This window comes from Triturus cristatus, chromosome 11, assembly GCF_964204655.1.
Source record: "Triturus cristatus chromosome 11, aTriCri1.1, whole genome shotgun sequence".
Classification (NCBI taxonomy): domain Eukaryota; kingdom Metazoa; phylum Chordata; class Amphibia; order Caudata; family Salamandridae; genus Triturus; species Triturus cristatus.
Genome location: NC_140594.1, coordinates 314,559,528 through 314,580,993, shown reverse-complemented (window position 1 = coordinate 314,580,993; position 21,466 = coordinate 314,559,528). Strand labels below are relative to the sequence as shown.

At 45.5% G+C, this 21,466-nt stretch overlaps 1 protein-coding gene across 1 annotated transcript in view; it reads left to right on the top strand.

The window, feature by feature from the left end:
• Nucleotides 1-21,466, top strand: part of SPRING1 (SREBF pathway regulator in golgi 1) — an 81,925-nt gene that overhangs the window by 27,915 nt on the left and 32,544 nt on the right. The window contains exon 3 of the mRNA XM_085633608.1: nt 1,213-1,369. Coding sequence (XP_085489734.1) covers nt 1,213-1,369 — 157 coding nt within the window. The remainder of the gene's footprint in view (nt 1-1,212; nt 1,370-21,466) is intronic.

The window sequence follows — 21,466 nt, the reverse complement described above, 5'->3', positions numbered from 1 at the left end:
AAATTTGTTTTTACCTACACCCACTGAGCCTGAATCTTTTATCCCAGCCCTAATGGGTTTAATACAACGATTCTCAACTCTTTTACAGCTATAAAATCAGCTTGGCAAAATATGAAGCAGTCTACCACCACAGCTAGCATTAATAGCTTTAGTATCTCATGGGTCCCGAAAGGGCTTAACTATGCTTGTGTACTGGCTAACGGGCCTAGTTTATAGTTGAACGAGTGTAGCTCTTCTCCTTGCTAGGATACACATGTACATATAAAGGATTGTGTTATCTTGCCTCGACTTTATGGCCATTCATTTCACATGCGATTCTATTTCTATGATGACTTTCTTACATGAGACATATGGTGTTGTGTTTATTAAAGTTCAATGAAGATTGTGCTTTTCTTTCAAAACCTGGACCATAACTGTTTGTATTGCTGTTAATTGAATTTGTTACTACTCTTATGTTTGAATATTAGTAACCAAGTACTAACCAGGGCAGTCTCACGTCTATTTACAGATTTAATTCTCGTTTACTATTTAAGAAGTGAATTCCCTCCTAGTGTCAATATCTTTCCCACACTCTGTTTTGGTAGATTACAGGGAGGGATGAAGCGTAGAAACTGGGGAATCCTAGATTACCATAACCGAAAACCTTTAGGGAATTGTGTTTGCACTTATGGTCTGTGGAGCTCGGCTGTTCTTTGTTTAATGCTCTGTATGAATACAAACTCTTTAATGATGTCCTGAAACTATTCAGGGTTTGTATTATGCTTGTCTGTTACTTAAATGCCTAGTAAAGAACTGTTGCGAAAAAAGCATGAGTTGAAATTTTAAGATGTTACGTTATTGGTACTTCACCGGTAAGGGTAAGGGTAAAGAAAAAATTGCGGTAAAGTGTTTTTTTTGTTTTTGATTTTTTTTTTTCTCTTTTAAACCTGTCACAAAGTAGCCTGTTATTTGAGATTGTGTCAGTGCTGTTGTAATATATTTAGATTGGATAGCAATTTAGTAATTTGGCATATGGTTATGGGTCTGAAAAGTTAACGGGAATATTTAGTAAAAGATAATATTTACCTTTCTCAGTGTCTTGACTTCTTCACATAGCAAGCGCCCCTCAGTAAATTTTAAATAACTGAGCAAGCTAGTATGCAGTCTTCTGTTCTTGGCAATTTTCCCTCACTGAACGGCACATTTGATCTTGTTTGTTTTATATCCTTACAGGAAGAGAGGGTTGTAAGAGACAGGACTCTTCTTGAGCTCCGTGATCGTGACCGGCCTATAATGTGGAGAGTAAAGTTCAACTTGGGAAACAGCAGCAGGCCCAGCAACCAATGCCGAAATTCAGTTCAAGGCAAGCTCCTCATCACTGATGATCTGGGTAAGGTTTCCTGCCCGAGGAGCTCAGTCATTCTGGCGAAGTTCCTTATTACTTATCTCCTTCATAATGCTCGGTGCCCTGGGAGAAGCTCACCCCCCACCTTTGTGAGATGCATAGTCTCATAAAGAGCCTTTGGCAATGATTTATGTAAGACTGGGGTCAGTATGCATGCCTCAAAGTGAACTACTAAGGTTCCACCCATTGCATATTTGCAACTTTTTAAAGTTAATTTAATTGGAGAATTCGAGAGACTATGGTCAATTCAATAGTTTTGCAACAGCCTGTGTGAATGTTTTTAGCAATTAGCGAAAGGTAATTACATGACATTTGAAGTTTTAAAAGGGCAGCTTTTTAAATTGCATAACATTGATACGTTTGTCTTTTGGAACAATCCTCTTGATGCGTATATATGTGGGTTTAACTTTTCTTACCATCTGGGTAAGTGCCCCACTAGACCTTCCTGGCTCCTTACTTTTTTTTTTTTTTACTGGCATGTCGGAGAATCTCGTAAGATGGTGATTCTATCATTGCCAAGCTGTTCTTCCGAAGGGGCTGGAACTTCAGGAGTCCACATCCAGGGCACCACAGACCAATTCCACTGCCTGCTTTGATTTGTCAGGGATTGAATGGTTATTGCGTAATTAATCCATTTACCCCTCTCTCTGATTTGAAATACAACTGGGTGGTTGATTAAACAGAGCTGTATCATGGCCCGTGTGGCAGTCTTAGTGGGCAGATCACTCCCTATGTTTAAAGAGAATTTATCCTCTCTGAAACTACACAGTGTTAAAGGTTTATTCAATGTCGTTTAGGGTGGTCACAGGCAATATAAATGTGTATTGAGATTGTTACTTTGATATATTGACCTTTGAGCAGGAATAATCTAAAGAGATTCCATACACCTTAGTCTGTACAGTGCTTGGGGTATTTGATAAACCACTACATTACTGATCTCTGCATTACTCTGTAAATAAGTCATTGGCCAGTTGGAGATTGCTCAGAAACTTTAATATATTTTTTGCCATTTATTAATTGTATCATAAGCAGGGTAGGTAGGCTTCTTGCCATTCAGATACTGCAGCAGCTGCAATAAACTCTGTGTGGGACCAATCGGGCTTTTACTGCCTTTCTGAGTTTGTCATGGCCTTTTACAGTGGATTTTGACCAGGGAAGGAAATTTCATGGAAGACTATCCTTGACAGAAAGGGCCTTGCCTCCAGAAAAGTGATTTTGAAGGGAAAATAACATTTTGATTGCTCATTTCAGCCCTGTATTCAGTGTCTTCTTCTATCTTCTGCAGGAGGGCTGACCACAATGTCTGTTTGTCTGTTCTGCCAATGGCACTGTTGGAGTTCGTGCTTGTCCACTTCCACTGCCATCACCCCTCCTTGAGGCATACAGGCCCCTATATCCCGTTTGAAGAGGTTGCAAAGTTACTGAAACAAGGCGACAGAGTTGGAGCTTCTGTTAGACCTGTTACGAATTTATTCATATGGGAAATTTGTAATACGTTATCTGTAAACTAAAGAGCCCTATAAGCACAGATGAAATTGATGCAGGTCTTTTAGCAGACAATTTAGCTGATAGTATGACATCTGCAGAGCTTGTTGAATGTCCGAGGCATGATGGCTATGTTGAATGTGATCAAAGTTAAGTGAGGGTCTGATTTACAAAGGGCCGTTTGATTGCAGTATGAAGGTATAACATTGACCCTCTGAAAGCCTCCACTGGCTATTTGTTTTGTTTTGTTCATATTAGGCGATAATCCAATATCGACTGTCTGGTCTTAGAGAGGGAAATGCTTTATTCTGGAGGTAGAGGAACTTTGCCCGGTAGATGCTTGAAGACGAGACAAGCTTTTTAGAACTTAATGTGGCGAAGAAGCGTAATGTGTGAAAGGGTCTGAAATTAAACGAGACATTGCCTCTTTTTGGATTTCTGCAATTCAACGTCTGCCAGCAGTGGAGTCTTAAAAAGATGAGCTTTTTGTCCTGGAGGTTTCAGTAGATGCATTGTAGAGATCCACTTTCGTTTTCTGGCAACCATCTATTGAAGACCACAAGGCTCAATTAATTGATTCTTTTGAGTTATCTACTGGTAATGTATCCTTTTTTGGATCTGTAATGCTGAAACCCTGGTCTGCAAGATCCCCTTGGTAGAATGAGTGAACATTGTGAGTGCTGTTAGAGTTAATGAGTGCTGTTAGATTTAAAGAGGGGAGTTAAGAAGGTCCTTTGGGCCGAACAGTAATATTTATGTTGTGAAGTTTTAGAGACTTAACCTTCTGTCATCCACTCTTGTAGCATGCTACGATTTGGTGATTCAAATATGTTGAGTGCCATTGAACTAGAGATACATTTGAGTGTTCTCTGAGGAGGCAAATATGTTAAAGGCCAAGGTACTTTAAGAAGTAAATAGCCTTCAAAATTGCAGGTTTACTGTTTCTCATAATTTGGCAAAGTATCCATTTATTCAATTATAGAGGTTATTCTGGACCCGGCATTGGGCCAGTCCATTTCTTTGCAGATGAAAGCTTAGTTCATGCAGAACACGTTGGACATGTTGCCTCCAGTGTGTATGTAATTGCATTCTAAAGGCAAATGATTTGCTTCGTGCCACTCAATAAAATAGTATATTGACCACAAGAGAAAAAATGCTTTTTCCAGTATTGGGAAACAGAATCGTAACTGTATGAGTTATCTTTCTCTCTCCACTAGGATGGTTGAATCTCGCAGTCCACAATCTGTGATGTTCACAGGACATGTTGCCTCATGGCAACATTCTAGGGCATTGTGGCCCTCCAGATAATTGGGAGAAAACAATTCTATCACTATGGATTGTTCTGGAAATAGGTGTCACAAAATCAATTCTTCAAAGAACACCCTGATTGCCAAACATCATAGCATCTTCAACTTCTGGAAAGCAACCAACAGGGTTCCTTTCGTCTGTTTGGCATCTTCCTGTTCATATTCCCCAACCGCCAAACTCCACAACGTCTCTTCAACTGCCTAGAAGATAAATTGAAGCAGACAACATGAGACAGTACAGATTTGTGCCTATGAACACTAAAAAAGACCATGTTGGCAGGAGTCGCCTTCCAGAAGTCTCTTCCACTTCGATCAGTTGTGATGCACACATTGTGATTCAGTTTGGCTCTCACATGAAGCAGCTGCATTGCAAGCAAAATGAAAACCTGCCTAAAGAGCCAAGAAGGAGGTTTCTGCAGAAACCGACCTTCTGTCCGGCATGAGCCTTCGTCAATCTTTCGCCGCTTACCTTCATAACTTTTCTCCTGAATACCTCTAAACAGACCTTTGAATCTTCTTGTTTCCATGAGAATATAGTCCTCCCTCAAGAGTAAGAGGGTCTATCTGGTGTTCTGTAAAAGTGTATTTGGCTGGCCTCCCTGGTTATCACAGATGTCCCAGCAATGTAGGATGGTAACAGTTCCTATAGGGGAGGGAAGAAGAATAAACAGCCAGGTAGGCTGTAGGGAAGTGTAAGGTGTCTCCAGATAGGTTAGAGTGTGCCAAGAAAGGGTAAGGATACTCCTATGTGGGTCTCGAGGTGCCCTCACACACCCTTGCGGGTATATAGCATCATCATCGGGCTGGTGCTCCTCGTGGGGGTGGCGCTGCAGTCCCTCACGGGCCCGTTTTACGGGGCTCTTTAGTGGAGATCTTTTAGGAGTTTGCCGTATTTGTGCATGGGGGGGTGTGTGGGTCAAAGAGGTGATGGTGAGTGAAATATAAAAAGAGCCGAAGGACACTGACAATTTATTGAGGATGTCCTTAGAGTCTGGTTAAAATATATCACGGGGATGGAGAAGCAAAGTCTGTTGCCTATGTTAGAGGGGAAATTGAACAAATACGATCCCTCTTCTCTCACCCGTGTAGTGAATATGTGTAGATATATCATGGGGTCAACATGTTTCGCGCTATAAGTGGTCCCTAATGGATCCTGGAGCGCTTCATCAGGACCTAAAAGAAGGGTGTGTAAACTGGGAATCGGGAAGAAACGCCCTATAATCCCAAGGGTCCTAATTATAGGAGAAACTCTAGAAATACTAGGTAAGGAACACGTCGTTATGCGTGTCCCTAGATGTGGCCCTCCCTCGCTCAGGGATGAGCCTCCTCAGCGTGGCCGTGGAGAGGTAGAGGCAGTTGGCGCTCTTCCTATATGCTCCGGGTCACCTACCCGGTAGTCACGGCTGCTGGACCCAGATGTCCTTCATTTGGACCTTTCTTTTACCATACCAGTCATTTAAAGATGTTCTAGGTAGACTTAAGATGGGCTAAGCCTTCTTCCATATAGGAGATGTATATAACCTTGCCTAAACGTTTGAGCCCTGTTGCTACTGAAGCCAGCAATAATCTATTTTAATCTTTTAGTGAGACTAAACTAGGATAGCTGGTTATTTTTCTTTTACAGCCCTTGCTCATCGTATAATAGAGCCAAGTCTGCATGAATCCAGAATGTTTGTTTGTTAGTGGGTTTCTTTAAAAAAAAAAAACATTTTATTAATTTTGGTGCATTTGGCATTGCAATAATCCAAAACGAGAACAAAACAGTTATGGTGTATGGTACCCATGTTTCTTGCCTAGTGTCTTCCCCTCCCTCATGCCCCAATGCCCCCCACCCACCTTCACGCCCACAAGTCTGTATAAGGAACAACTGTATATCAGCCCTTGTGTGCCCGAATTTCCCAGTCCATGGCCGCCGCAGGTTGCGGTCCGGGGTTTAGAGTAATGCCTCTGTAATCGGCCCATTTCCAGCAGACTTTTGTGTGCTTTTGGGAACAACTCCTTTCCTCCAAAATATGGTGTGTTTTAGAGGCAGCCCTTTGCTACGTACATGGGGGATCTCCCACCTCTTGCACCAGTCAAGACCCTCCCGCAGGGCTCCACTGAGGGTGGATCCTTATCTTTCCATCTGTGAGCAGTGTCTCTCTCGGCTATCGCCATGGCCTAATCGCAGAAGTGTTTGGCCATGATGATTCAGGTTCAAGTCAGCTGGTATGTGCAAGAGAGCTAGTTTCGGGTCAAAGGGGATGCATGTCTCCAAGATCGTGCTTAAGCGACCGCCTGCTTCCAGAATGGTTCCAGTCTCTTGTCTCCCTGAGTGGTGCAGCAGAGACTGAAAGATGTGGATCGGCGCTTCCCCCTCCTGAGTCTCTCCCTCGTAAGATAGGTCTGGTTGGGATAATGCAATTGAATTTAGCAGAATCGAGTTGCGCTGGAGGCCCAAGCCATGGTCCAGTCATCATTCTCTAGGGTGCCAAGGCCCGGCTCCCATGCTTGGTGGGAAATCCCTGGATGTGTCAGGCGTGTAGTCAAAGAGTTCTATAAATCGGTCTCAATTTGTGGACTCCCAGATCGCCAAGTAACAGTTTGGCTTCTGGCGTTTGTATTCCAGGAGGTCCTCCAAATTCATAATGTAGGGGGTCCGAGCATGACGGATCTGGAGGTAGCGATAAAAGTGGCTGCGGTGGAGATCATATTAGGTTTGTAATGTTTAATAGGTTTTGAGGGTCGTGCCCTTCATTATGTTTCCCAGGACAGACTTAGCAATCCAGTCCCACTTGCGAAAGCCGTCCCGTGCCCCCACCTGTGGCATCAAGGAGCCCTTCCACAGCAGTGTCTGTTCTGTGAGTCTGGTCTCCCATGCCCAGCGTTTAAGGGTTGTTTTCCAGAGTCTCAGGACCGACTTCGTTGCCAGAGGGAGTGGCGCCCACACTTTACCTCCGTATAACAAATGACGTGTAGGCGCTTTCTTGAGCTCCCATTTCTCTGCGGCGTAGGCAGGATCATTTTGTGTGTCATACCACCACTCATTGATGACTGGTAAGTGGGAGGCCACGTCCGTGGCTGCAATATACCCTTCATAAGTGCATTTTAAACATTTTACATGGCTATGCGAGGAAAGCCATGATTCCACAATAAAACTGCATAGTTTGGAATGAAGGATGCAGAAGAAGGATTGAGGCAGGTCATGGGGCTAGGTTTGCAACTGATAGAGGAAACGTGGGAGGGACCCTATTTTAAAAAGGGATAGTGGAAGTGCTAAATTGTTTAAACAAATCCCTAGGCAACTAATTATATCACAATATTTGATATATTACTATGAAGGCCAAGTTTACACAAAAGATAAATGAAACCTTTATATTAGCAAAATACCTATACAAACGATGATATTCAATGTCTGTATTAATACATGACTAATTAAAAACATAGTAATTTACAGCAAAACATTCCTCTCGTGAATGCATGCAGTCTGTAGTCTGATTATAAGATGTGAAAATCTAAAGGTAGGAATACTGAGTAGAGTCACTGCATACATTTAATTCATATTAAACAAGTAGTGAAGCCTCTTTCTTCAGGGTTCACATTTATAAACTGATATTCCTCATTATTCTCAAACAATACCGAAAAAAAGTCTGATAATCCGAATCTGACATCTTTTGAATTGTAGAGAAAATGTGGTGTTTGAATTATCGATGAATCTTCATGGAATCGAGCCTGCATGCTTTTCGGCAACTCAAGCATTTTCTTCGGGAGAGTCACAAATAAACATACCTAAAATTATATAATGAGCAGTCTTAGCCTTCAAATATAATGATAATAAAGCATGAATTTTAAGGGGAAAAATAGAAAAAGAAGCTTGATTCTCCCATACAAACAAGCCACCTTCACAAAAACCATGTGGAAAAAATATCCGTAGGAAAGGTGAATTGAAAAAAAGTAGAAGGCATGAAATCCTTATAGGCTCTCATTTAAATAGAGGTATTTGCAACTCTACCAAGAAAAAGTCTCAAGGGGATGGAAGAGAAATATAAACTCTTACCAAAATTGGTAGTACTAAAACCTGGTTCATAAGAGAATTCACAAATGTTGTCAGGAAGAGAATGTGTGAGGACAGAAGATGTAACAACACTGCTGTGGGAACAAACACCTAATGCTGTCAAGCCTTTAATTATTTGATACCCATAGGGAATTCTAGCATGTCTTGTATGTTAAGCTCAATGGAGGAATGACGAAAAGGATATCCCTTGATTGGTTAATGAAGCTTCCAAGTGAAATAGTTGAAGAGACCAAATGTTTGAGAGGAGGGCTGATCTCAAACTTGATAGAAAATTAAAAAATAGATTTCTATGTACACCTATTTGTCTAAAAAACATAGAAAAGTTAGGGGCAGTCAGTGGGATGAAATATAGATCTTCGATTGGTCACAGTAGGGAACACCACCTTCCCTTGATGTCGCTATAGTGAGTCTAATCAATATATATATTTACCATAGAATATAGATTTGTCTCCTCAGTCGATTCCACAATATGAGAGTTTAAAATGTTAACAGTACGGCTTGGTTCGTGTGATGATCACTTATAATCGAAAATCATCATTCATGGATGATCCAGCCAATTGGAGAAAATATCAAAGTATTGATATGAAAGAAGCATGTAAATGTGAGAGAACCGTGTGTGTGTGTGTGTGTGTGTGTGTGTGGTTGTGTGTGTGTGTGTGTGTGTGTGTGTGTGTGATGCAGAATACAACAAGATGACTGAAGGCAATTAAAAGCCTAATCGAGTCTAAAGGGTACTAAAGCCTACGTATTGGGAAGCTTCCGATGTCTGTACGCACTTGCTGTTCTTGCGTGAGTCTAACTACGATGTGACATTTCAATGCGGTCCATAATGGGGCATTTCAAAGCTCTCATTGTGTATCTGTAATTTATATATAATCACTTTCTAGTCAAGACGGCAAATGTCTCATTATCAGAAACGATAAGTATATTGCCAGCGTTTGCTGCTAATCTCAGCAATATCTCTTGTCATTATACTAAAACTGCTGCAGATGTCTCACTATCAAAAAACGATAGTGACTTTAAACCTCATCAGTGCCTCTGTAATTATAATACCCGAGCGAACTCGAAACGGCGGCCCTCATCCTTCTGGACCTCTCCTCCGCCTTCGACAACATCTGCCACCGCACACTACACACACGACTCCATGACGCAGGGATCTGAGACAAGGCCCTGGACTGGACCTCCTCCTTCCTCTCTGGCAGAACCCAGAGAGTCCGCCTCTCCCCATTCTGATCCGAAGCCTCCGAGATCATCTGCGGCGTCCCGCAGGGATCCTCCCTCAGCCCGACGCTGTTCAACGTCTACATGGCGCCTCTCGCACGCATCGCCCGACATCACGACCTCAACATAATCTACTACGCCGACAACACGCAACTGATCCTCTCCCTCACCAAGGACCCCCTCACCGCCAAATCCAACCTCCACCAGGGAATGAAGGCCGTCGCCGACTGGATGGCGGATAGCCGCCTTAAGCTGAACACAGACCAGACGGAGATCCTCATACTCGTTCCCAACCCCTCAGCATGGGACGACTCCTGGTGGCCCGCATCGCTGGTGACACCCCCTGCACCTACCAACCATGCACGCAACCTGGGAGTCATCCTCTACTCGAACCTCACCATGACCAAACAAGTCAACGCTGTCTCCTCCACCTGCTTCAACACCCTCCGTATGCTCCGCAAGATCTACAGATGGATCCCGACAGACACAAGGAAAACAGTCAGCAGCAGACTTGACTACGGAAACGCCCTCTACGCCGGAGCCCCGACCAAGCTCCTCAACAGACTGGAAAGAATCCAGAATGCCTCTGCACGCCTGATCCTCGACGTCCTGCGCCACGACCTCATCAACCCCCACCTGAGGAACCTGCACTGGCTCCCCGTTGACAAAAGAATCTCCTTCAAGCTCCTGATCCACGCACACAAGGCACTCCACAAGACCGGCCCAGCCTATCTCAACAGTCGACTCTCCTCCTATGTACCGAACAGGAAACTCCGCTCCGCAGACCTCTGCCTGGCTACCATCCTACTCATCCGTAGAACCGCAGCCGGAGGCAGATTTTTCTCCCACCGCGCCGCCAAGACCTGGAACACCCTCCCCCTCAACCTACGACAAACCGAAGACCTTTTAACCTTCAGGAGACGACTCAAGACCTGGCTGTTTGACCAGTAGCAACAGCACGCCACCCCACCCTCTGCGCCTTGAAATCCTTGCGGGTGAGTAGTGCGCTTTACAAATTATTTGATTGATAGATGTATTTTCTATGTATGTAATCAATCAAACCGCTATAAACCTACCCGTGATAGTAAAAAGATGGAAACTGAGCAGCAACAAGGTTTCTGCTTCGGGATGGCGATAAACATAAGTGAAGAAAAGTACTTCCTTTAAAAGGGGTCATGAGAGATGATGTGATCGACGCCAAGGTGATTCCAAATGGCCTGAAAGGTCGTAATATATATGACGACACCTGAACCGTCAACTTGTATAGGCTACATTGGTTCAAGTCGAAAGAAGTACCATGGATATAAATGTCTATAGGATGCGAAACTTCACCAAACTAAATGTGCGCAAAGCGTCAAGTTGCTTCCACCCGGCTTGTAAGCTTATGACGTGAAAAGACAACTAGACAGTCTGCTACATTGGGCTGTCCTGTTTAACATATCAGGAAGTGGCAAGGTTGATGAAAATCTCATCATAGTGAAAAAATACTTTATATGGCCTGGATGTCTCATCGGAATTACCAACCTTCTACCTCTATTCAAGTGACTAACTTGATTTATACAGAATAGACGTAGGGGGGGGGGGGGAGATATATGTGCGACACTAATCACATAATTTTCTGAACTAGTGTGAAATTCCACTTTGTGTAAGGGGAACTGGAGAAAGTCATACACGTGCTTGTTTCCCAACTGCCTCGTGGATGACTATAGTCAAGTGTTTATAAGGTGCTTCCTTCTGCTGCCAAAGAATAGTGACCATACAAGGGAATAAGTGTCATCTTTAGATTTTGATATACCTGATGGCGTTCTCCCAAGGGATTTCACTATTCTGTCCCCGTTTGAATGTATCCAATCTAAAAATCCAAAAGACTTCATGACTCTTTCTGATGTCATGACTTGATGGCTCTTGGCCTACCTCAGTTTTCCCTAGTATTAGCCATCTAATCCCTTCTGCAGTGTGCTTCTTTTCTAGGTAATGCTTCACCAAAGGAGCTGACAGTTTAGAGGTTCATATAACCGACCGGTGTTGAGTCAAGCGTGTTGCAATGGGATAAGCCGTTTCACTAACGTAGTCCAAATTGCAGGAGCACAGTAAAAGATAGACAAGATTTATGGTTTTACTGTTGGTGAATTCTGAGGCCTTTACAGTATATGGTGTCTGTCTCTTTTACTGTCTCACATCCCTTGCATTGTGTGCACTTGTGTGTTCCTACAAGAGGGTTACTTCCATCTATGTTTTTTTTGTATAAAAAGTGTGTCAGTCTTGAAGCGAGAAGGCACCACAATTTCTTTGATGATCTCATTTTGCCGATGGACGAAAAGAGGTTTAGGGAGTTTGAATTCCGGTGTGCCATTACTATTGAAGATGGGCCAGTTTGAATTTATGATCTGCTTGACTTTTTCATTCATTGTGGAATGTTTAGTGATAGACACTGTTTGAGGTGCTGACTGACATGATTGCTCTCTGAGAAGATCTCTAAGTATCTTGCGTTTTTAAATGATTCTCTCATGAGTTGTTTTGGATAGCCTCTCTTGGAGAATATTTCTTTCATTTCGATGGCTTGTGTGTCAAAATCTTGTAGATTGGAACAGTTTCTACGTAACCTTAGTAATTGTGCAAAGGGTATACTTTGTTTCTGAAGACGAGGATGGTAACTCTCAAAATGTAGCAAAGTGTTTCTGACTATAGGCTTCACATATAAGTCTACTTCTAGGTATCCATTGTTGTTACAAATTAGGATGTCTAGAAATTGTACTTGATCTTGACTGGTATAAGCTGTGAATTTAAGATAAGAATTACAAAGGTTAAACCAGAGAAGAAACTCGGAGTTGTTCATGGGTATCTGTCCAAATAAAGAAGATGTCATCTATATACTATCCTGATCTGCCAACAGATCTACCCATGGTACCATACGGACACTGGCAACAACCGTTCCAACCACACGCACAAGGGTTCCCCTTTCATTAAGGCCCTCTGTTTATGCAGAGGCCTGGGAAGACTGAGATTAAAGCCCCGAATACAAACCTCCAAGGTGCACTCCAAAGATCAGGTAACCAACCAGGTGGTAACAAGAAGCAAAGGGAAGGATCAGGCACCAATAACGAGTAGAGAACTAGAGTAGTGAACCTCAGAACCACTAACCTGACAAAGATTGAAGAAAATTTATTCTCCAAGGGGTTAGGATTAGTAACAACACCTAGAAAGTACCTCTTCTCCTTACGCATAGAATTTGCCCAATTCTTTAGACGGTTCAAACTACAGAGCTTTTCCGACAGCTAAGACAGCCTAACAGAAGGGGAAAGAAACACTAGGCTAAGGAGGAAGTCCACTTTTATGCCTGCAACACAGTCCATACTGTGTGAGGTACTAGCATTTGAACAGGCAGTACTTGGAGAAGTAGATGCGATTGAATGTCGCAACCAGAATGTATTTCAAAACCTTAGTAAAGAGGAGAAGCACGCACTGGGGACACTTAAAAAGAACACTGACTTAGTTATTAAATCTGTAGATAAAGGGGCAGCAATTGTGGTTATGAATTGGATCATGTATGACACTGAGTGCCTTCGGCTACTGTCGGATGAACAGTTATGAGATCCTCCACACGGACCCCATATTAAGTCTCATCAACAAAATAAAATCTATGGTAGAGGAGGCCCTTACACATGATTTGATCACTAAACATGAGGCAGACTTCCTTATTGCAGATGCACCCCAAACCCCAAGATTTTACACCCTTCCAAAGAGCCTAAAAAAACTAAATGCCCCCACCGGGTTGACCAGTAATCTCAGGGATCGGGTCACACTTTGAACCCTTGTTACAATTCGGTGACTGGTTCCTAAGACCAATAGTAAAAACATCTGCTTCATACTAATGAGATACCAAGGATGTCCTTTGTCTACTTCGTGGTACTGAAGTCAATACCCCTGATGACATGATCATCACTATGGACATCGAAGCGATATACACGAGCATTCCCCAGAGACGCACCCTTGAAGTGGTGAAACCCATCCTGCAGAAGATGGAATGGGACTTCATGACCCCAAGACATTTAGTCATGGAATGTGCAGAAATTGCACTAACTGAACATTTTTTTTAATTTGAAGGAATAATATACCATCAAGTGCAAGGAACCTCAAGGGGGAGCACCTTCATCCCTAGTATGGCCTGCCTGATGTACACCAATTCGAGGCAGATCATTTATTCAACTCCGAAAACCTTTTCAAAGATCTCATCAAACTATGGTGCAGGTACATCGACGATGTGATAATAATAATATGGCATGGCAGTGAACAACTTGCGATTGAATTTGAGGAGTGGTTTAATACCCGGGACAGACACCTGAAATTTACCCATACAGTGAGCAAGGAGGAAGCAGTGTTCCTGGACCTAGTGATTACTATAGACTAGGGAGGCATCAGAACTAAAGTCTGCAATAAAATCATGGACGTGAACAGCCTACTCTTGTATGAAAGCTTCCACCCAAGACCATTGCGTCCGAACCTACCAGTAGGCCAATTTCTGCGAGTTAGATAGAATTGCGCCACAATGGAGGCATTTGAGACACAGGCAAATGCGCAACAAGAAAAACTAGTGGCACGCCTACCCCAAAAGAGCGGTAAAGAAAACTAAGACAAGAGGTAGAAACAATAATAGAGAGGCTCTGCTGGAGAGTTGCACTAAACCTGAAAACGGTAGGGTTGTATGTGTCCCCACATACACACCAATGTCGAACAAGTCCAGACTATAACCAGCATTGAAAATGCAATAGGTCTCGCCTTTGATTAAGTTAAAGCCATTTGCTTTGCTAATGGTATTATGCAGCAAAGCAAATGGCTTTCACTTAATAAAAGGCGAGACCTATTGCATTTTTAATGCTTGTTTAGGACGTCTGTCCTGCTTGTGTGGGAGTGTTTGTAGTTGCAGGAGGTTTTTGTTTATCACAGTTTAGAGTGGCCCCTTCACGAGCGAGCTCTTCCAGGAGTGCCCCTTAGGAATAGCAGGTGAGCAGGGCCTCTGACGCTATAATACTGAATATAAGAATGTTTGTAGTGCTAAGTATGTGTACGGGTGGCGTGTGGGCGTGCTCACCCCCAGTAGTGATTGCAAATCTGCATCAGTACTAGTGACAGAGCGTGTAAATAGCTACTTGTGAATGTAAAAAGTAGTCTGCACTATTTGCGTCAGGGAATATTATAATATTTTCAATATTCATTGTGTACACATCTATGAATGTGTGGGTGTCCTGTTTAGTGAACACTCTGGTTTAAGAATGTTTGTTGTACCAAAAGTGAACGCGTTAGAAAGTTTACAGTGGTAATTGGGAGTATAGTGACACCTATAACACACGCGAGGGCTGGAGGACGCGTGTCACTATAGTGAGTGCTGATGTCTGCAAACTGTGGCAAGGCAGGCCAGTCTCCGTGACCCCCTGACCTTGTTTTGTTTCGTGGTCACACGCACAGGCCACACTTCGCCAATCTCCTGGAAGCAGGGCTCTGTGCGTCTTGTCACTGTCAGAGGCCGTAAGCAGTGACACGCTGGTGGTTTTGGGGGTGCGTGTGGGGGGAGGGGGCAGTACACAGGTTTCCTAAGCGGAGGTACCGACGCTTCAGAGATAAAGGCGCCACGTTCCGAGGAGGCTGGCAGCGAGCTTTGTGCCGAGGAGCAGGGCACGGGGGCAGCGAAGGGGGCACTGTCGGGGGAGCTGAAGGTGCGACCAAGAGGAGAGGGCACTGCCAGGGAGAGCAGAGGGGCCTGTCAGGGAGAGAGGGCACTGCCAGGGAGAGGAGAGGTTACTGCCTGGGAGAGAGGGCACTGCCAGGGCGAGCTGAGGGTACTGCCATTGAGAAGGCACTGCCAGGAAGAGAGCTCTGCCAGTGAGACAGGATACTGCCAGTGAGACAGGATACTGCCAGGGAGAGCAGAGGTTACTGCCAGGGAGAGCGGGCACAGCCAGGGAGAGAGGGCTTTGCCGGGGTGAGAGCATCGCCAAGAGGGCACTGCAAGAGAGAGCGGAGGGCTCTGCTAGAGAGAGAGGCTCACTGCCAGTGAGAGCAGAGGCTACTGCCAGGGAGAGAGGGCGCTGCCAGGGAGAGAGGGTCACTGCCAGGGAGAGCACAGGGCTCTGCCAGGAAGAGGGGGCACTATAGGAGAAAGGGAGCGTTGCCAGGGAGAGAGGGCACTGCCAGAGAGAGAGAGAGGGGCTCTGTCGGATAGAGGGGGCGCTGCCAGGGCGAGCAGATCCAAGGAGAGGGTGCGCTGCCAGTCGAAAGAGACAGTGGCATCGGGTACAGTGAGCATTGCTGTACAGAGTGCAGGAAAGCCTCACTCCGGAGGGAGAGAGGGCAGAGGCTGGGTGCTGCAAGGGGCCCGGGGCAGCTCTGACAGCAGCAGGATGGCCCCCCGTTGGGCCCCCTCGATGGAGCTTCCTCGTCTTGCGAGCCGCAGCTGGGCTCGCTGCCCTCGGGGCACTGCCCCCACCCGTGACTCAGACAGGTAAGAACAGGATTGTAAATGAATACATTGTTTAATGAATAGCGCATGATGACACGGGCCTCCGGCTTCCTAGCACCATAAAATAAGGGGTAATCTCCCAATGTCCCTGTTACCTGGTCCGCCTGAGGACCGGGGAGTCCAGACGCCAACAGGGGGCGCCTTTCAGCATTACCAGCAGTTTGCGGGGGGTCACTGGGACTGGGCAGCGAGGGGTAGGTTGCGCTTGGAGCTGTCCAGCGACATATTACAAGTGCCCGTGGGGTGCGCCAGGGCTACCGGCCTCCAAGAACACTGGTCGTGGGGGACCGCAGAAACGTGTGGCGCTATTTACATGTATGACATCACATGTGCTAAATACCGGCCCATCATGTGTCCTTATCCTGCACCTGTCCTTACTGGACCAGGAGCCCACGGGCCTCTCCAGAGCAGCTAGCTTGATTGGCGGGAGTTAATGTTAGCGCTAAGAGGCCAGTCAAGGCATGGGCGTGGGTTCATTAGTGATATTCGGTTGGGGGAGGGAGGAGTTGGGTTGAATCTTACATTGCAACTAAACAAGCGCGGCCCATCATGGGACGTCTATGTGGCAGCCATTTCTTCTAGCGTTTTTGAAGATGGAAACACTGTTTATTGTAAAGAAACGTGACTGTGAAAACTGCGGTGCAGCGCTCGCATCATTTTCGCTATCACTGCTACAATCGTCTGATATGGGGCAGCTCTCCCTTCTTTCGTATAATTGCTGTTTTCTTGCCACCATCTGCTAAGTTACAATACACCGGTAACATTAAACCACCATACACAGCATTTCTGTTGTGATGCCCTGCTGTTAAATACGCATATTTAATGCACAGCAATTTAAACACAGGAAAACGAATGGGAGGACAAGCGCATCCTTACCTGGTTCGGGAGAGGGATGCTCCGAGCTCTGGCTGTAGGGAGGTGTGCTGGCTGCTCCTTTGTGCCGAAGACTCTCTGGGTGCGAAAGCAGTGGGCGATAAAGAGGAGAAAAAGAGGGCGGACTTCAAGCTCCGTTTCTTTCTTGGAACCGACCCTCCCTCCAAGAGCCGAGGCGAGGGACGGACCTTTCTGCATGCCTGTTGAGCACAGAAACAATCTGCTGCCGCTACAATAAAAATGTAATGCTCAGAAAAAAATCACCTTCATTCTGTCCCCGAGCTTATGTTATGTAATGAAGCGCGCGCATCCCACTCAGCGAAGGGGGGCCGTTTTTAGGTCTCGGCTAGCGAAGGCTGCGCTTGCGCAGTCTCGCTCGCGAGATTTAATGACTTGGAGAAGAGGGGCTTGAACCCGCCCCTCTTCTCCCCTGTTCTCCATTGGCTGGCCTCTTGAATGCTGGCCAGCCATTGGAGAAGAGGTCAGTCATTCCGATTAGGCCCCGTCCTTTTCGGATCGGGGGGTGTGTTTTTTGCAAGAAGTCTCATTCTCGCCTCCAGCCAATGGCTGGAGGAGAGAAAAGACAAACACGCCCCCGAATCCGAAAATGCCGCTGCCTTTCTCCGAGGCATTTCTGCTCTGCCTCGGAGAAAGGCGGTGGTGTCTTCCGGTGCCCTCGGCTTGTTAATGTTTGTCAGTGATGGTGAATGTTGTTTTCCTTTCTTATTTACCTTCGGGAGTGGATAGCGTGGTGGTAAGTTTGTGCCCCTGTTTCATGCGCAGAGTAAATTGCAGCAGAACAGAGCTGTGAAGTCAAATGGTTGATAGCTATTGCACCGTGTGAGCCCTTCAGCGGTACTTGTGGACAGACAGGCTTTTCTACTTGTTGCCATCACTCTGAACTCAGCCCTAGGACAACGTCTTCATTGTAGAATGTGCAGCTGCTAGGTTATGCAAAACTAGCTTAAACTAAAGTTTACTTGGTAGCCAAGTTTTCATCAGCAGCACCGACCCTTGCAGTCTCCCATTTTCATTTGACAGCAGGTATCGCAGTTCTAGTCTGTTTTGGCAGAATTACAATGAGAGAATCGAGAAAAAAAACGATTTGAAACGCACAATGGTGTCAGCAATAGAAGCACAAACCAGACCTCGCTGCTGGCTGCCTTACGATGGCCCTCTTAGCTGGGTCCTCTCTGTGGCTGCGGTACTGCAGGCTACCAAGACGACCCTCTTCTGTGCCCCTCGCTAGGCTTAGGTAGATATGTGGTCCTCTTCGTATGTGGAGGCTTGGGTGCTCACAGCCGCAGTGGCAAAGAAGGAAGGGGACGCCGTTGGAAACCGCTGCCTTGAAGAGATTCCCTTCCTTCCTGCAACACCTAGGAACACGCACGTGAGCCACGTTTAATGCAGTAGCTCTTCGCGGAAAACGATCATGAAAGTGTGCGCTATAGCAGGGATGCTGTGCATTCTGGAATGACCATTTCACCGAAAACCTGACACGCCCCAGTGAGTACTGGTACTCTCCTCAGTCCTGGTGAAGTTCCGGCACTCACCATGAAAAACATTAGAGGTGCCGGTACTTTTAACACACTGTTCATTATTAGCGCACGCGCAGATAAGCGCGGGGCTTTAAATGGGCCGGGTCTCACCGGTGCAAAGCACTAGTCTGCGTTTCAAGCCTCTCTCTGTCATTGGATGAAAGGTTCAACGAAGGGGCGGGGTATCACAGGCATGGATGCCATTGGGCGGCAGACCAGAGGGCTCAGGGGGGGAACATGGCAACCGGAGCCGCCGCGGCAATGGCGGAACGAGCAGGAGGCTGAATTAAGCAGTGGAGGTACTTGTCTGACTCGGCGCTTAGGAAGGTGGGGAAAATACAGATTCGCAGCCACGTGCGGTGGCCGTAGCGGTTCTCGAGGCGGCATGCCCGGTGGAATTCAGGGCAGTGGAGCACTGTGGGGCATGTAGTTCAGTCGCTTACATTTTACGGCTTCAGGGTCTGGTAATGGAACTACCTATCCCATGAGGCCAGTTCCTGGTCCTAATGTACATTGGCGCTGCCACTTCCCGGTGGTCTTCTGGGAAGTGTAGTTCGGTGTAAAATGGTTTAAGTCCAAAACAACAGTGCCTGCACTGCAAGCCCCATCATTATGGGAGTTGTTGTTCTTGTAGGTGACAAGCGCGCTGATGCCCCAATACATTGTGATTAAAAGAAAGACACCGTATTTTCCCTATAAACTGCTAGAATTTTGGCCAACATGTTCTTATTTCTACCACTAGTTGAAAGAAAGGAAGTGCTTCTTGGTTGATATAATCCCCGAAGCACAATCATGGCTTTCCTAGATAGGTAGCTAACTGGTAAACCTTACTAATGACTGCTCATTAGCTAGCAGTGTTATTCTAAACTAAACTATACTCCACGCTACAAGTGTAGCGCTTTGAGCAGCTGTCGTGGATTAACGAGGCGCCTTGATGAGGATGGTAAGAGACTCCGCCCTTCAGGCCCGTGTGAGTGAGTAGGCCACCCATCCTGGGTATTTTATTTACCACCACTGTTTATCCAATTACAATATCCGGAAATTATGGTTAGTAGTTGTGGTGTTATAATCTTTAGCAGCATGTCAGGGACAATGTGTGGTGCAAGTTGCAATGGCCTTCTGTCAAGAGCCCTGGCACTTTTTTTTTTATATACAATTTAAGCACTGCCCTAGAGTGCACTGGCTGGCTGTGTGGGTGGCTCTGTGGGTGGGTGCGTGGCTCTGTGTGTGTGTGTGTGTGTGTGGGTGGGTGGCTCTGTGGGTGGGTGGCTCTGTGTGTGTGTGGGTGGGTGGCTCTCTGTGGGTGCAAATGCAATCGGTCTCGCATTTGAGTGATTAAGCTATTGACATTGTAAATAACAATGCCGTTTCTTTTAATGTTTTAAAGACAAAAACATAAACAAAAATAATGTCATGAGCAATGCCAATAGCTCTAACTTTACCAATGCCGAGACCATTGCATTGTAAATGCTTGTTTTACCTGCCGTTGGATCGGGGCCCGAGCCGGACGTGTGCCGCTTACAATGAGGAGGTTTTTCGGACGCACACAAAGCCTGGTGCTCTCCAGGGCCGGCTCGGTCCATTGCTTGAAAATCAGAAGTAATAGTGTCGGCGTGAATGAAGGTGGATGACTGTCCAAATGATCAACCCATCTGTACATTGTTGAATGGACTGTGTCGAAAAACAGCTGCTGGCTTTTCCAACAAAGGCGGCGCTCGCCATTCTTCACCTTCTGCTGGAGCCTGGAGTTAAGTGCCCCAAACAAGTTACACAGGGGCACACTGGAACACATAAAAATACCGCAAAGGCAGCCACGTGTTTACTTTCGCATCGCGCTTTCACTTTAAAAGCGCGATGCGAGAGTAAACATGCGGCTGACTTTGCCAAAGCGGAATGCAAACAAAAAAGTGCGTAGGGAGTAATAAAGGGGAGAGTGTCACGCCGCCGGAAAAAGATCAAATCCCGGTGGGCATGGCCAAAAGAAGACAAGGCGGCAACAAGGAGGGACTAAGAAGCCTCCTTTACAATGAGAAGCCTACGTTTTGCATGCAACATGACGAGAACCAGTTAGAAAGATGGGCGGGGCTTCAACTCCGCCTCCGAGAGCTTTGGAATCTGAATTGATTCCAAGAAGCTCATGAATGCCGAGAGCAGCGCAAGCGCTGCTTTCGAAAGCCGAGACCTAAAAAAGAACTGAAAGATCTTAAATGGGGAAGCAAAACAATGGTCCAAACCACTCCCCGCCTTCAGAAGAAACACCAGTGTACATGACGAATTAGTTCACACTAAGACGACATCACTACAGACCAACGCACAGACAGCCGTCTGCCGGTAGGCCACTATACATGTGGCAACTGTGTATCGTTCCAAATTTACAAAGCAACAAAAGAGGTGGATATAAAGACAGGGAGACCTTGGACCTTTACGAATGTGACCAACTGCAACAGCAAAAATGGTGTATACTTGATTGCATGCCCGTGTGGTCTATTCTATGTGGGAATGACCACACGCAAAATAAAGATACAAATTAATGAACACAGAAGCACGATATGATGCAAACTTAATACCAAGTTGACACGCCACTACATAGTACAAGGTCATCAGGATGTGGATATGACCTGGGTGGTCCTGGAAAATGTAACACAAAACACTCCAACCTTCAGAAGAAACTTCTGTCTCGAACAGCGATGGGTGTACCCCATAAGGTCATGGGAGAAAGCACTTAACGATTACATCCCTTGGCTACAAATTACATAAAAAGAGATGGACATCAGCATGAAACTTATAGCTCCCATGTATTCTAAACCACGCTGCGTAGGTAACAACCTGACTACAGTTCTGCATATACGTTTTAATGTAGTATAATACACGCTCATGTATCTTATGTGATGTCTAGACTAGGAAGACAATGTGGTGTAGCAGTGATCATTTCCTGCTATCAACCGCAATTTACTACATTGGTTGTTTTATCATATAGGGACACCAACAAATATGGGCCATGTTTGCCCCCATAGGAGTATACAATGAATATGTGCATACAGACCCAAGCTCAATATGAGATGGCTAAACAGTAATAAATATTTAGAATGG